Source organism: Bos mutus, chromosome 10 (genome assembly GCF_027580195.1).
Source record: "Bos mutus isolate GX-2022 chromosome 10, NWIPB_WYAK_1.1, whole genome shotgun sequence".
In the NCBI taxonomy this organism is placed as follows: Eukaryota; Metazoa; Chordata; class Mammalia; order Artiodactyla; family Bovidae; genus Bos; species Bos mutus.
In genome coordinates this window covers 12074041-12086887 of record NC_091626.1, presented here as the reverse complement: position 1 = coordinate 12086887, position 12847 = coordinate 12074041, and the positions used below count along the sequence as shown (strand labels likewise).

At 38.6% G+C, this 12847-nt stretch overlaps 2 protein-coding genes across 5 annotated transcripts in view; one reads left to right on the top strand and one right to left on the bottom strand.

Moving 5' to 3' along the window:
• Window positions 1–7278, top strand: part of DENND4A (DENN domain containing 4A) — a 126732-nt gene extending 119454 nt beyond the window's left edge. For all 4 annotated transcript variants that reach the window (XM_070377303.1, XM_070377306.1, XM_070377302.1 and 1 more), the window contains one exon: window positions 5101–7278. In XM_070377303.1, coding sequence (XP_070233404.1) covers window positions 5101–5237 — 137 coding nt within the window. In that variant the 3' untranslated portion in view covers window positions 5238–7278. The remainder of the gene's footprint in view (window positions 1–5100) is intronic.
• A 1241-nt stretch (window positions 7279–8519) lies between these two features.
• Window positions 8520–12847, bottom strand: part of SLC24A1 (solute carrier family 24 member 1) — a 29692-nt gene continuing 25364 nt past the window's right edge. Inside the window, exon 9 of the mRNA XM_070377307.1 lies at window positions 8520–11927. Coding sequence (XP_070233408.1) covers window positions 11678–11927 — 250 coding nt within the window. The 3' untranslated portion in view covers window positions 8520–11677. The remainder of the gene's footprint in view (window positions 11928–12847) is intronic.

Here is a 12847-nt window from a genome sequence, read left to right as displayed (position 1 = left end):
TCCACTGCGCGTGGAACATTGTCCAGTACTCTCTCCACTGCGCATGGAACACGGTCCAGTACTCTCTCCACTGCACGTGGAACATTGTCCAGTACTCTCTCCACTGCGCGTGGAACATTGTCCAGTACTCTCTCCACTGCGCGTGGAACATTGTCCAGTACTCTCCACTGAACATTGTCCAGTACTCTCTCCACTGCGCGTGGAACATTGTCCAGTACTCTCTCCACTGCGCGTGGAACATTGTCCAAGAGAAACCAAACGCTAAGTCAGAAAGTAAGTCTCCAATACATTTTAAAAACTTGGAAATCATACAAGGTATATTCTCTAACCACACTACAAGGAAAAGAGAAATCAATAATAGAAGGAAAACAGGAAATTCACAAGTTTATGGAAATTAAACAACACACTCCTAAATAACAAATTGGTCCAAAAAGTCATGAGACAATACTTTCGAGATAAATGAAAATAAAATACAATATACCAAAACTTTGAGATTCATTAAAAGCAGTTTCTACCTTAAGAAACTAGAAAAAGAAGAGCAACCTAAACCCAAAGCAAGCAGAGAGAAGGAAATAAATATTTGTGGAAATAAATAAATTAGAGAAAAAAGGGGGGGGAGATTTTTTTAATAGAAAAACTGATTGAAATCAAAAGTTTGTTCTGTAAAAAGACCAATAGGGACTTCCCAGACAGTCCAGTGGTTAAGACCCCACGCTGCCGAGGCGGTGGGCACAGGTCGAATCGCTGGTTGGGGAACTAGGATCCCACATGCCGCACCTCCCAGTGCAGCCCCCCAAAAAACAAAAGATCAACAAAACTGAAAAATCTTTAAGCTAGACTAAGAAAAAGAAGATTCAAATTACTGAAATCAGGAATAAAGGGGGGATAATTCCTACTGACCTTACAGAAATAAAAAGAATTATAATAAATAATGATATACCAACAAATTAGATAACCTAAAAGAGACAAGCAAGTTCCTAGAAAGACATAAACTATAAAACTGACTGAAGATTAGAAAATCTTAATAGACCTGTTACAAGTAAATAGATTGGGTTAGTATACAAAAATCTTCTCCCACAGGACCAGATGGTGAATTCTACCAAATGTTTAAAGAAGAATTAACACTGTTTGTTATAGATGGCATATTTGTGTCCCCCTCCCCAAAATTCATATATATTGAAGCCCTGTGATGGTTTTTGGAAAGTAATTACATCAGGAGGTTGGAGCCTCCAGGATGGGATAGTATCCTTATAAGAAAAAGAAGAGAGAACTTCCTAACCACAGTCCAGTGGTTAGGACTCAGCACTTTCACTGCTGCAGCCTGGATTCAACCCTTGGTCAGGGAACTAAGATCCCACAAGCCAGCCAGAGAAAAGAAGAGAACTATCCCTCTCTCTCTCAGCAACGGGAGGATATTAGAAGACACCCATCTGCAAACCAGGAAGAGTACTCTCACCAGACACCGCATCTGCTGGCACCTTGAATAACTGTTCATCATTTAAGCCACCCAGTCTATGGTATTCTGTTATAGCAGCCCAGACTAAGACACTAATCCTTCATAAACTCTGACAAAAAAAGTAGAAGAAAAAGAAGTGCTTCCTAACTCATTCTATGCATTAGGCCAAAATCACTGCAGATGGTGACAGCAGCCATGAAATTAAAAGACACTTGCTCCTTGGAAGAAAAGCTATGACCAACATAAGACAGCATATTAAAAAGCAGAGACGTTACTTAGCCAACGCAGGTCCATCTAGTCAAAGCTATGGTTTTTCCACTAGTCATGGATGGATGTAAGAGTTGGACCATAAAGAAAGCTCAGCACCAAAGAATGATGCTTTTGAACCGTGGTGTTGGAGAAGACTCTTGAGAGTCCCTTGGACTGCAAGGAAGTCCAACCAGTCAATCCTTAAGGAAATCAGTCCTGAGTATTCATTGGAAGGGCTTATGCTGAAGCTCCAATACTTTACCCACCTGATGCAAAGAACTGACTCATTGGAAAAGACCCTGATGCTGAGAAAGATTGCAGGCAGGAGGAGAAGGGGACAACAGAAGATGAGATAGTTGGATAGCATCACTGACTTGATGGACACGAGTTTGAGCAAGCTCTGGGAGTTGGTGATGGACAGGGAAGCCTGGCATTGCTGCAGTCCATGGGGGTTGCAAAGAGTCGGACACGACTGAGCGACTGAACTGAACTGAACTGAACTGAACCAAGCCCAGACAAAGATGTCACAAGGGAAAAAAAAAAAAAAACTGAAGAACAATATCCCTTATTAATATAGATACAGAAATTCTCAACAAAATACTAGTAAACCAAATCCAGCAATGTATAGAAAGGATCGTATGCCATGACAAAGAGGGATATATCCCAAGGATGCAGTGTTGGTTCAGAATAAAAAAAAAAAAACTACATTAATGTAATACCATATTAATAGAATACAGACAGAACCACATGGTATCTCAGTAGACACAGAAAAAAACATTTGACAGAATTCAACAAACTAGAAAAGCTAGAAACAGAAGGGAATATCTTCAACCTGATAAAGGGCATTTATGAAAAACCCAGAGTTAACACCATATTCAATGATAAAAAACAGTCTTCCCTTTAAGATCTGGAACAAGAAAAGGATGCCCGCTTCCACACTTCAACACTGTAGCTGGAACAGCCAGGCAAGAAAAAGAAATAAGAGGCATCCAGATTGGAACAAGGAAGTTAAACTACGTTTATAGGTGACATGATCTTGTATATAGAAAACCCTAGAGATTCCAAACCAGATTGAAACAGAACAAAACAAAACCCCCAAAGTATTAGAGTTAATAAAAAATAAATTCAGCAAGTTTATAGGATATAAGATCAAAATACAAAAATTAGCTTAATTTCTATAGCAATGAATAATACAAAAATAAAATTAAGAGAGCAGTCCATTTACAGTAGCATCAAAAAGAATAAAATGCTTAGGAAGTTGTGAAAGACTTGTACCATGAAAATTACAAACATTTCTCAAATTAAAACTCACATATATGAATGGAAACCCACCCCATGTTCATAAATTAGAAGACTAATATTCTTAATATATCAGTACTACTAAAGCAGTCTACAGATTTAATACAGTCACCAGTAGTATTTTTTACAGAAATAGCAAAACCCATCCTAAAATTTATGGAATCTCAAGGCATCCCAAATAGCCAAAACAGTCTTGAAAAAGAACAAATCTGGAGGATTCACACTAACTGATTCCAAAACTTACAGCAAAGCTGCAGTAATCAAAACAGTGGTACCAGGATAAAGACAGATACATAGGCAAATGGGATAGGATAGAAAGCTCAGAAATAAACCCTCACATTTATGGTAAAGATGATTTTTGACAAGAATGCCAAGACACTTCTGTGGGAAAATGACTCTTTTCAATAAATTGTTCTGGAAAAACAGGATATCCACTTGCAAAAGAATCAGTTTGGACCCTTATACAAAAATTAACTCAAAAAGGATTGAATATCTAAATGTGAGTCCTAAAACAATCAGAAGAAAGCATACGACAAAAGCTTCATGACATAGATTTGTCAGATTTCTTGGATATGACACCCAAGGCACAGGCAACAAAAGGTCAGACAAATAGGGCATTGTGAAAACTAAAGATTTCTGTGCATCAAAAGTGGTATCAACTGTGTAAAAAGACATCCCATAGGATGGGGGGAAAATACTTACAAATCATATATCTGAGAAGAGATTAATATCAAGAATATGTAAAGAATTCCTAAAACTCAACCACAAAAAAACAAGCCATTGCAAAATGGGCAAAGAGCTTGAATAGACATTTATCCAAAGAAGATACATGGATGGCAAAGATGCTTAACATCACTGATAAGGAAATGCAAATCAAAACTACAATGAGATACCATCTCACACCATTAGATAGAATAGCTACTGTCAAAAACCCCAGAAAAACAAGTGTTTGTAAGAATATGGAAAAATTGGAACACTTGTGCATTGTTAATTGTGATATAAAATGGTACAGCTGCTGTCGAAAACAGTATGGCATTTTCCTTAAAAAATTAAATACAGAATTTCCACATTATCCAACAGTTTCATTTCTGGGTATATACCCTGAAGAATTGAAGGCAGGGTCTCAAAGATATATTAGTACTCACGTGTTTATAGCAGTTTTATTCAAAATAGCTGAAATGTGGAAGCAACAACCCAAGTATCCATTGAAGGATGAGTAGATAAGCAGAATGGGATATATACATAGTGAATTATTATTCAGCCTTAAGAATAATAAGGAAATTCTGACATGCTACAACATAAGTGAAACTTGAAGACATTAAGTGGAATATGCCAGTCATAAAAATACAAATGCTGTATGATTCAACTTAAGAAGTACTTAAGAACTTAAAGAAGTCAAAATCATAGAGACAGAAGTAGAATGGTAGTTGACAGGAGCTGGGGGGAGAGGAAAAGGGTATTATTATTTAATGCAGGGGTCCCCAACCTCCAAGATTGAATGTCTGATGATCTGAGGTGAGGCCGATGTAATAATAATAAAGTGCACAATACCTGTAATATGCTTGAGTCACCCCGAAACCATCCCTCACTCCAGTTCGTGGAGAAATTGTCTTCCACGAAACCGGTCCCTGGTGCCAAAAAGGTTGGGGACGGCTGGTTTAAAGGGCATAGATTTCAGTTTCACAAGATGAAGAGAGGTATGGAAATGGATGGCGATGATTGCACGTTATGAATGTATGTAATACCACAGACTGGGCACCCAGAAATGGTTAGGATGCTAAACTTTATATGTATTTCACCACATTTTTTTACGTTGGGAAAGAAGAATTTTAAACAGTTGATGTCTTAGTACTTTACATTTCACTGGTCTGTGCAACCTAACTCCAAAACTGTCAACTTAAAAAAAAAAAAAAAGTGCTGTGGACTCTTAGGTTCCCCGTTCCAGCTCTGAAATTCTGTGGTCCCTTAGTTGGCAGAAATGACCTAGACATTCCTTCTTGGCTCCTAATTTTGTGGTTCTGTAGTATTACCAAAACTTGATTGCTGATAATATCAAATATAAATTTCTGTGTGCCTTTCTTGGTGACTTTTTACAGATGCATTTGATAAAGAATATAAGATGGCATATGATCGTCTCACACCCAGTCAAGTCAAGAGCACCCACAACTGCGACAGGCCGCCAAGCACAGGGGTGATGGAATGCCGGAAGACCTTTGGAGAACCTTATCTTTAAGATATGTGTGTATACTTTCAATATGTATTGTATAGTCAGTGTATAAAACAACACTTTTAGACTCTAAACTTTTTTCTTTGATTTTTGAAAACACATTTGTAAGATGTTTCAGGAGGTTCAGATAGCTTATGTACAGAGTGTCTTAAGAAGAAAATAGTGACAAGTGGGAGAGAGCCACTTTATGTCTCATTTCTTTTCTTCTTCTTCTCCAGTAACAATTAAGTACTTTTGTGATAAAAAAAAAAAAAATCCCTAAACAAAATTAGTCCCCATAAAATAAGACAGCTGTTTAATGGATTCTCTTGGAAGAGGCACATTGAAAAATCATGTATGGAACATAAACAAATGTAAGATCAGAGTATCTCCTGTTTTCATAGACTGCTCAAATGTTTTGACCATGAAGTTGTATTATACGTATTTTAAATTGTTTATAGTAAGTTGATATTTTTTTAATTTTTAAACTTAATATAGCAAACAAAATGAACTTAAACTTATGAAGCAAGGCAGTTAAGTGCTTATTTTCCTTGTCTGCTGCTATGTGAAGTAATTAGTGCAGCTGCAGATCTCTATATGTATATCTATATTTTTTTTATTACTTGGAAGAATGATTCCAAAATGTCAGTGCTAACGTCAGTGTTGTCCCAGGATCGCACGTTAGAACTCCTGAGCCTGACTGCAGTGGGTGAGGCATGGCAGGGCGCGCATCGCCCAGACGGACTCACTGAGCCTTGTGGGAGGAAAGCCAGAGAGGTTCTAAGTCTGCTTCTGCAAAATCAGGTTCAGTATACCATGGTTCCAGAATTTTCTCTACTGCTACTAGATGCATACCATACATAGGGGAAATAGCTTACACAGCCAAATATCAATTTAAATTTTAATATTCTACATGAACATTTATGTTGGGGAATATGTCAGTTTATCCCAAATTTTACCTTTATTTTAATATCTAAAATATTGGGTATGGTGCAAATTATAGTATATTTATCTGGAATATGACCTACTGGAGTATTGTTTATATATATTATATATAAATATTCAAAATATTTTTTCAAAGGTAGAAAAATAATAACTCACTAAAAGGACAGCCAGATAGAATTTCCCATATTGAGGAACTTGGCTTTTTTAATAAGCCTTCTGAATCTGGTTTATGAAATCTAAATCTAAAATATCCAGAAATAAGACAGTAAATTGAATGTTTAAGTACCATGGGTATTAAATAGAATCGTAAAAAATTCTTGTAGTCCCATCATTTCTAAGATCACTTTCTTTCAATAATTTCTGATTAAAAAAAGGTATCCTTTAGCTGTTAGAATTATATATTTTAATGTTCATGTAGTATGTGTTTGTACATTGTCATAATGAAGGAATTCTCTAGCCAATGTCAAAGAAGGAAAAAATGAATGGTCCTAAATTAGATGTGTCAAAGCCGGTAGGGTTCAGAACATTCGGACTTGGAGATATCTTACAATCCTGAGACTCAGAACCATTCAGCTGTAGAAAAAACACTTTTGTGTAAACCCCATTGGTGAATAACACCAAGCTGAAACATTTCACAGCTTTCTACTCTGGGAAATAATGGGGAAAACTTAAAAATGTAAAATTTACTTCAGTTAGTTTGGGGCTGAACTTGCTTACTTGAAAAATCTGGTGCTATGCACATGTATCTGCTTCTCCTTTGTAAATATCACTCTTGTCTTATCCTTCTTTACTATTTAGGTCCACACTCACAATCTAATTCAGTCTTACGGTCTCAGAATCATAATCATTTGAAAATTATTCAATGAGAGAAACATTTGATAGGTGAGGCTTTTGGCATTGGTGACAAGCATCCATCCAAACAGAATTCTAGGGTTCTAGTCTGTTTTGCTGTTACTGTTTTGTTTTGTATAAGAACAGTTTTCACTATTGATTACCTTGTCTTTAACACAAGCAATATATATATGAATAGCAGTTTATTGATTTCAAATATCTAACCAAAAAAAGTAAGGTAAAGCCCATTCTTGATGATTCAGACTCATCTGGAAAAGTGAATGTAATTCCCCCCCACCCCCACCCCCGACACCAAGTTTTGTTTCTGCTTTTGGTTGGGTTCTATTCCCCCCGTTTTTAATCCCCAGGGAATATTATTTGTACAGATTTACTCTCTCAAAACCTAAAACATGAATAGAAAGTGGTAAATCCTGATCAAAAGAAAATATGTAGATTATCCTTTAAAATAACTCCATACAAACATTTCTTCAGTTTTCTCTCTGTTGACCATACATTGTAGAGAATTATGGTCAATCACGTTGGAAAGAAATACCCTTTTACTACATTATCTTTTATTTTCTCCTAGTTTTGTTTATATGTTTACTAGTTGAAAATAAATCATGCCGTGTCCTGGTATAACTTGTTTACTACTTACTACTTCCTTCCATTGTGTTTTGAATGTCACACATTTGTATATCATATTTGAATATTCAGTTTTTTCCTCTTGAAAGGGAGTTATACAGTATTCTGATTTTTTTTCTAATTGCGGGGCGGAGGGGGGAGATTTTTTGCTTTAAAATCCTAAAGCCACTAGCTTATTTATTATAAGGTTTTCTAATAAAATCTTTCCATTTTTGTACGTGGAGAAACAGCCCCTGAAAATGCTGGTTCAGAATTTTAAGTGATAAGCTTTTTTCTTTTATGCTGGTGATTAATGATACTTTAGTGCAACTAGCCAGTGCTACATATATAAGTTATATTGTACTTCTACATATTTTGTAAGTACATGGTAAGAAAGTAACCAGTTGTGTGATAATGTGCAGTAGCCCAGCTTTATTTTTCTCTCACTGGAACTTGGAAGCTGCTGTTAGGCACTGTATCACTGAGCAGGAAGGGAAAGGCTGCCTCGTTGAGGTCCTTGGTCTGCCTTTGTGCTAGTCTTAGCATGCTCTGCCCTTCCTGTTAAGATATGTCTAAGTTTTATTTCAGAATTGAATTCTCTGGTGCCTGCAGGTCAGTTTACCTTAATATCCTCAGTGCTTGGTATCTTCTTACCCCTTCATACTACCTTCTTTCTCTGAAGAGTAAGTACATTTGCCGGCTTAATTATTATTTACAAAGTTAGTATTGCACAAATTAATATGGCAATTTCTGTCTGACTCAAAAAGTCCATGTGCATGTGTGAGATGGTAACAGACTTTTCAGATAAAGTTACTGTAGCCTTTCCACAGTTGCTATTCATTTGGATGGCTCTTTCCTTTTGCATTTAAAGATTTTCTCTTCAAACACAGTACTGTGATAAAACCACTGGAGCAACTGATGGAATTTTCTGTAAATGAAATTCTCCATATTGACCGGCTCATCCCAGAAGGCCCTGAGGACAGCCTTAGGCCAGGGTGTCCTGCTTGGCTCTAGTGACTCCACAGGGATGGGCAACCCTGATCATGGGCCCTCTCTTTGTACTTTTCATGGTCAGTTCAGTTCAGTCGCTCAGTCGTGTCTGACTCTTTGTGACCCCATAGACTGCAGCACGCCAGGCTCGCCTGTCCATCACCAACTCCCAGAGCTTGCTCAAACTTGTGTCCGTGGAGTCTGTGATGCCATCCAACCGTCTCATCCTCTCTCATCTCATCCTCATCTCATACTTTTCATGGTAACCAGGCCAAAAGTACACTGCAAGCTGCATCTGCAGCGGGACTTTCCTACAAAAAGGGGGCCAGAGCTAAGGATATTCTGTGAGCCATAAGGCCAACTTGTTTTACAAATGCATCTACCAAGCTATGTCTTAAATACTAAATTCAAATTCTTGCCTCTTTTGGTACTCAATCTTTAAACAGTAATTGGGATATAGAATTTTTATGATACTTTATAGTATCATAAAAGGCCATGCTTCTAATTTGATAGAAACATTTTCAGATCTATATGAGAATATAATGTTCAAAATGTATAGTAACTGTTCAAAAATATACTAATTTTAAAACATTTGGAATATATCCTTTTTTTTGTCACTATACAGAATCTTACCCATTAAATTAGGAGGAGTTTTACATTTTTATAAATATGGCCCAAACCTGTTACCAGGGCCATCAAGGAAATGCAACCTCAACAGGGATGAAGGAGAAATCATCTATTCAGCCACTTTCTCCCAATTTAGATACTCATGTATGACAGGTCTGACTTTCCAGGCTGAATATAACTAGCTACATAGCTCATTTTACCCATCAAATGAAAGGACCATCTAACCATTATCTTGACATTTTAAGATGGTACTTAACCTCTAAATGAGTACAATTTTAATAAATTATCGATTTGTAATGTATGACAATAATCTTAATTTCAAGTGTAACAAATTGATCTTTTAAAAGTTATACAAGTTTTCCATCTCCTTGCAATCTCCTCCTCCTCCTCACCAGGTGCTCATCCATCAAGACACAACTTTCACTTTATGTCTTAACCCTTTTCTTCAGAGTGTGAAGTCAGAACTTCCTTTCTCAGCAAAGATAAATGCCAGAAACTTAGCAAACTGATCAGGAAAAGGATATTCGATTATTAGTTGATTTTAATCATTAACTGGTGGTCCAGCACTTTCTCATTACAGAACGTTTCACTGTCCATCACTCCTCACTCAGTTGTACTGGGGAAGATCATCGGCTCCCAGGCTGTTTGTGAGGAGGAGCCATCCCTGAGGCTGGCTGAGACTGGGGGCAGAGACCAGGCTGCGGCCCAGGGTGCTGGCACCGGGAGCTCCCTTCCGTGGCCACTGCCCTGTCTCGCTCCTAGGCCACAGCGTATGGAGACCAGGCAGTGTGGCAGCGTTAGGAGTGAGATGACCAATTTAAGAATGTGGAATTTGAATACGATCCTGTATTCATCAGTCTTTTCTGGAGCCATGAACACATCCATTTTTGTAAAATAAAAGATCATTGGGACTCACAATTTATTGAAATTTAGTAAAAGTCATTTCCATTTCCAAACAACGTGGATCTTGGGAGTAGTGAGGCCATGAATTAAATTAACCAGCCCATCTTAGAAGATGGATTAGGGACTAAAGTACTTTGAAAACAGCCCTTCAACACCAAAATGTTCAGTTTTTTCCCATTTCGCATCTGTCCAGCTATCTTCTAGTCTTCGGTGAATCCTCTCATGTTTGTAATTAAAGCCGTATTTACTGTCATAAACTGCGTTCACCTGAGCTCCTCCTGCTTCATAACCGGTGGCATAGCACTGTTTCATTTTTAATGTGCCCCTTGACTTGATGCCAGTAAAAGGCAGCAAGCAGCAATATTTAATATACAAGCATTTCAGCTTCCACGTGAAATGTTTAACCGCACAATTTTTTAAAAACACAGGTGTCCTTTGCACTAGCTACCTTGAAGATAGTAACACTTTTTTTCCTCTCCATCTTGGCACTGTGTTAAGCGTTTCTCCTTTGTAATCGCCTTAATATCCACTTGTAATCCACACAAGAAATCAATCTTCCTGCTTTATAATCCTGTCTCAGATGACATACAAAAATAGCATTGCCCCACTGGATCTCTTGCTTTGTAAACCAGATTTGGGTATACTGACTTTAGACTCTTTTTAAAAATTACTTTGTTCCTCCCTCACTGGTACAGCTCCCGTGTTAGGTGAGAATATGAGAGGGTGGAGCCCAGCCAGGACAGCTTTGTTAGAATGTCTGATTGCTCAAGGTGCCCACCTGATGGAGACCACACAAACTTGGGTAAGTACGTATTTTTAAATGGCCCTCAGAATAGTTTTCCTCCCCTAATAGCCACACCTTCCAACTGAACGGCAAATTATAATTTCTTGGGCTGCTTACTTTAGAAAGTAAGCAGAAATCCAACAATGAGAGCAAATGTCCTCCTTTGAAAAAGCTGTAAAACATTGATACACATTTTACTGGACTACGATGTGTAATGGTAACTGATTCTTGTTATACTTTTTTTAATCTATAGATTTCGTCCCCTTAAACTCACCAGTAACTAAACTGTAAGGAGTACAACCCTGATAGAAGCACACACTTTGAACAGTACAAGAGGAGACAGCAAATTGCAGCCTGTGCTGGGGGCAAGGGCCAGGAGGGCGAGACCACACCTGCCTGTCTTGGATCAGCAGCCCTTCAGGAATAATCAGGGAACTGTCACGCGGGTGCTTGTCTTACTGCTGTGATGCCTGTCCCAACCCTCACTCCCAGTTATCTCATTTTAGAAAAGCCTCTGACTCAGGCCCTTCTTGGCCTCCGTGAAGGGGTGGTAGGAACACCACCCCTCCAGAGTCCTAATCCGCAATGAACTGCAGGTGCTTCCAAGGATAAACTTCAGCCCCCATCACACCCACATCAGAGGTTCTTGGCCACTCACTTCCCTCTCCCAGATCAGGTTCATTCTTTCTTTAATGTGACGAGAGGTGCAGTAACTTCTGGCATGGGTTTCTGATCCATGTCCATTTTGAGCAATAGTGACTCTGACTCAGACAGATACAGGGCAGGATATGATTCGATCTTCCAGCATCACACTGATTATCAGGAATACAAAGTACAGGAGGAACATGGTGAAGCCCAGGATCTTGTTCATTCTCCACTTGCATAATGCAATTGACGAGATCACAAACAGGAGCATGAGAAAAAGCAAAACAATTGCACAGAACAAGCCATTGCTACTGACAGCAACAGGCTGCAATCCATTGATGAGAGAGAAAAGCATCCAAGGAAGGGGCAGGCTGCAAGACAGAAGAGACAGTGTGAGTGTTCTTTATGTTGATAACAGCCCCATGTACACAACAGTACTGCACAATTTACAAAGCACGCATTTTTACACAAACGTAAGAAACAAAATATTCATGTCAAAGGTTAGAAAACGAAAGTGAAGTCGCTCAGTCGTCTGACTCTGTGACCCCATGGACTGTAGCCTATCAGGCTCCTCCGTCCATGGGGTTTTCCAGGCAGGGGTACTGGAGTGGGGTGCCATAGAAAACTCAGGTCCAGGGAAATGAAAATTATGTACCCATTACTCACAGATAGTAACTGGAAAGCCTAGATTAAAACAGGTTTTCTGGGTCTGAGTTGTTTTCTTCATACTTTGTGGCTTCTGTATGACTAATCTAAACCTCTAAATCCTTACGATAAGGCCTAGCTCGGGACATTTCCTGACACTTGTTAGTGGTTCGGGCTCTCCTCAGCCCTTTAACCTGCTCCACCCTGCAAACACACACACAAACAAATTCAAATGAAAAAAATCACAGCCACACCCAAATCCTGAAGGTGACTGGGGAAGTGAAAACAGGCGTGGTGCTGCTACAGAGCTGAGAGGAGCCAGTAGGCAAATCCCTACAGGAAGACGCAACATTTACTTGTTTATACAAAATGCTTTTTAGAACCTCTGAGCAGGCAGGAGTCCAAATGCAAAGGAGCAGGAGTACCAGGAAGTAAGACAGGAAGTCATTGCTCCTTCCAACCCCACCTCCACCACCTTGGGGGTCAGTGAGCCAAGCATTTGACTGTATGTGGTAATGGAATTTAATGGACTTCAGTTTTCAATTTATCCATAAATTCCAGTCAGATTTCAGGCAGCATTTTAGTTCTATTATCCTTCTGGCTGTGATGAATGAAAGGAGGATACTTTGTTACCTTGTGGAAACTA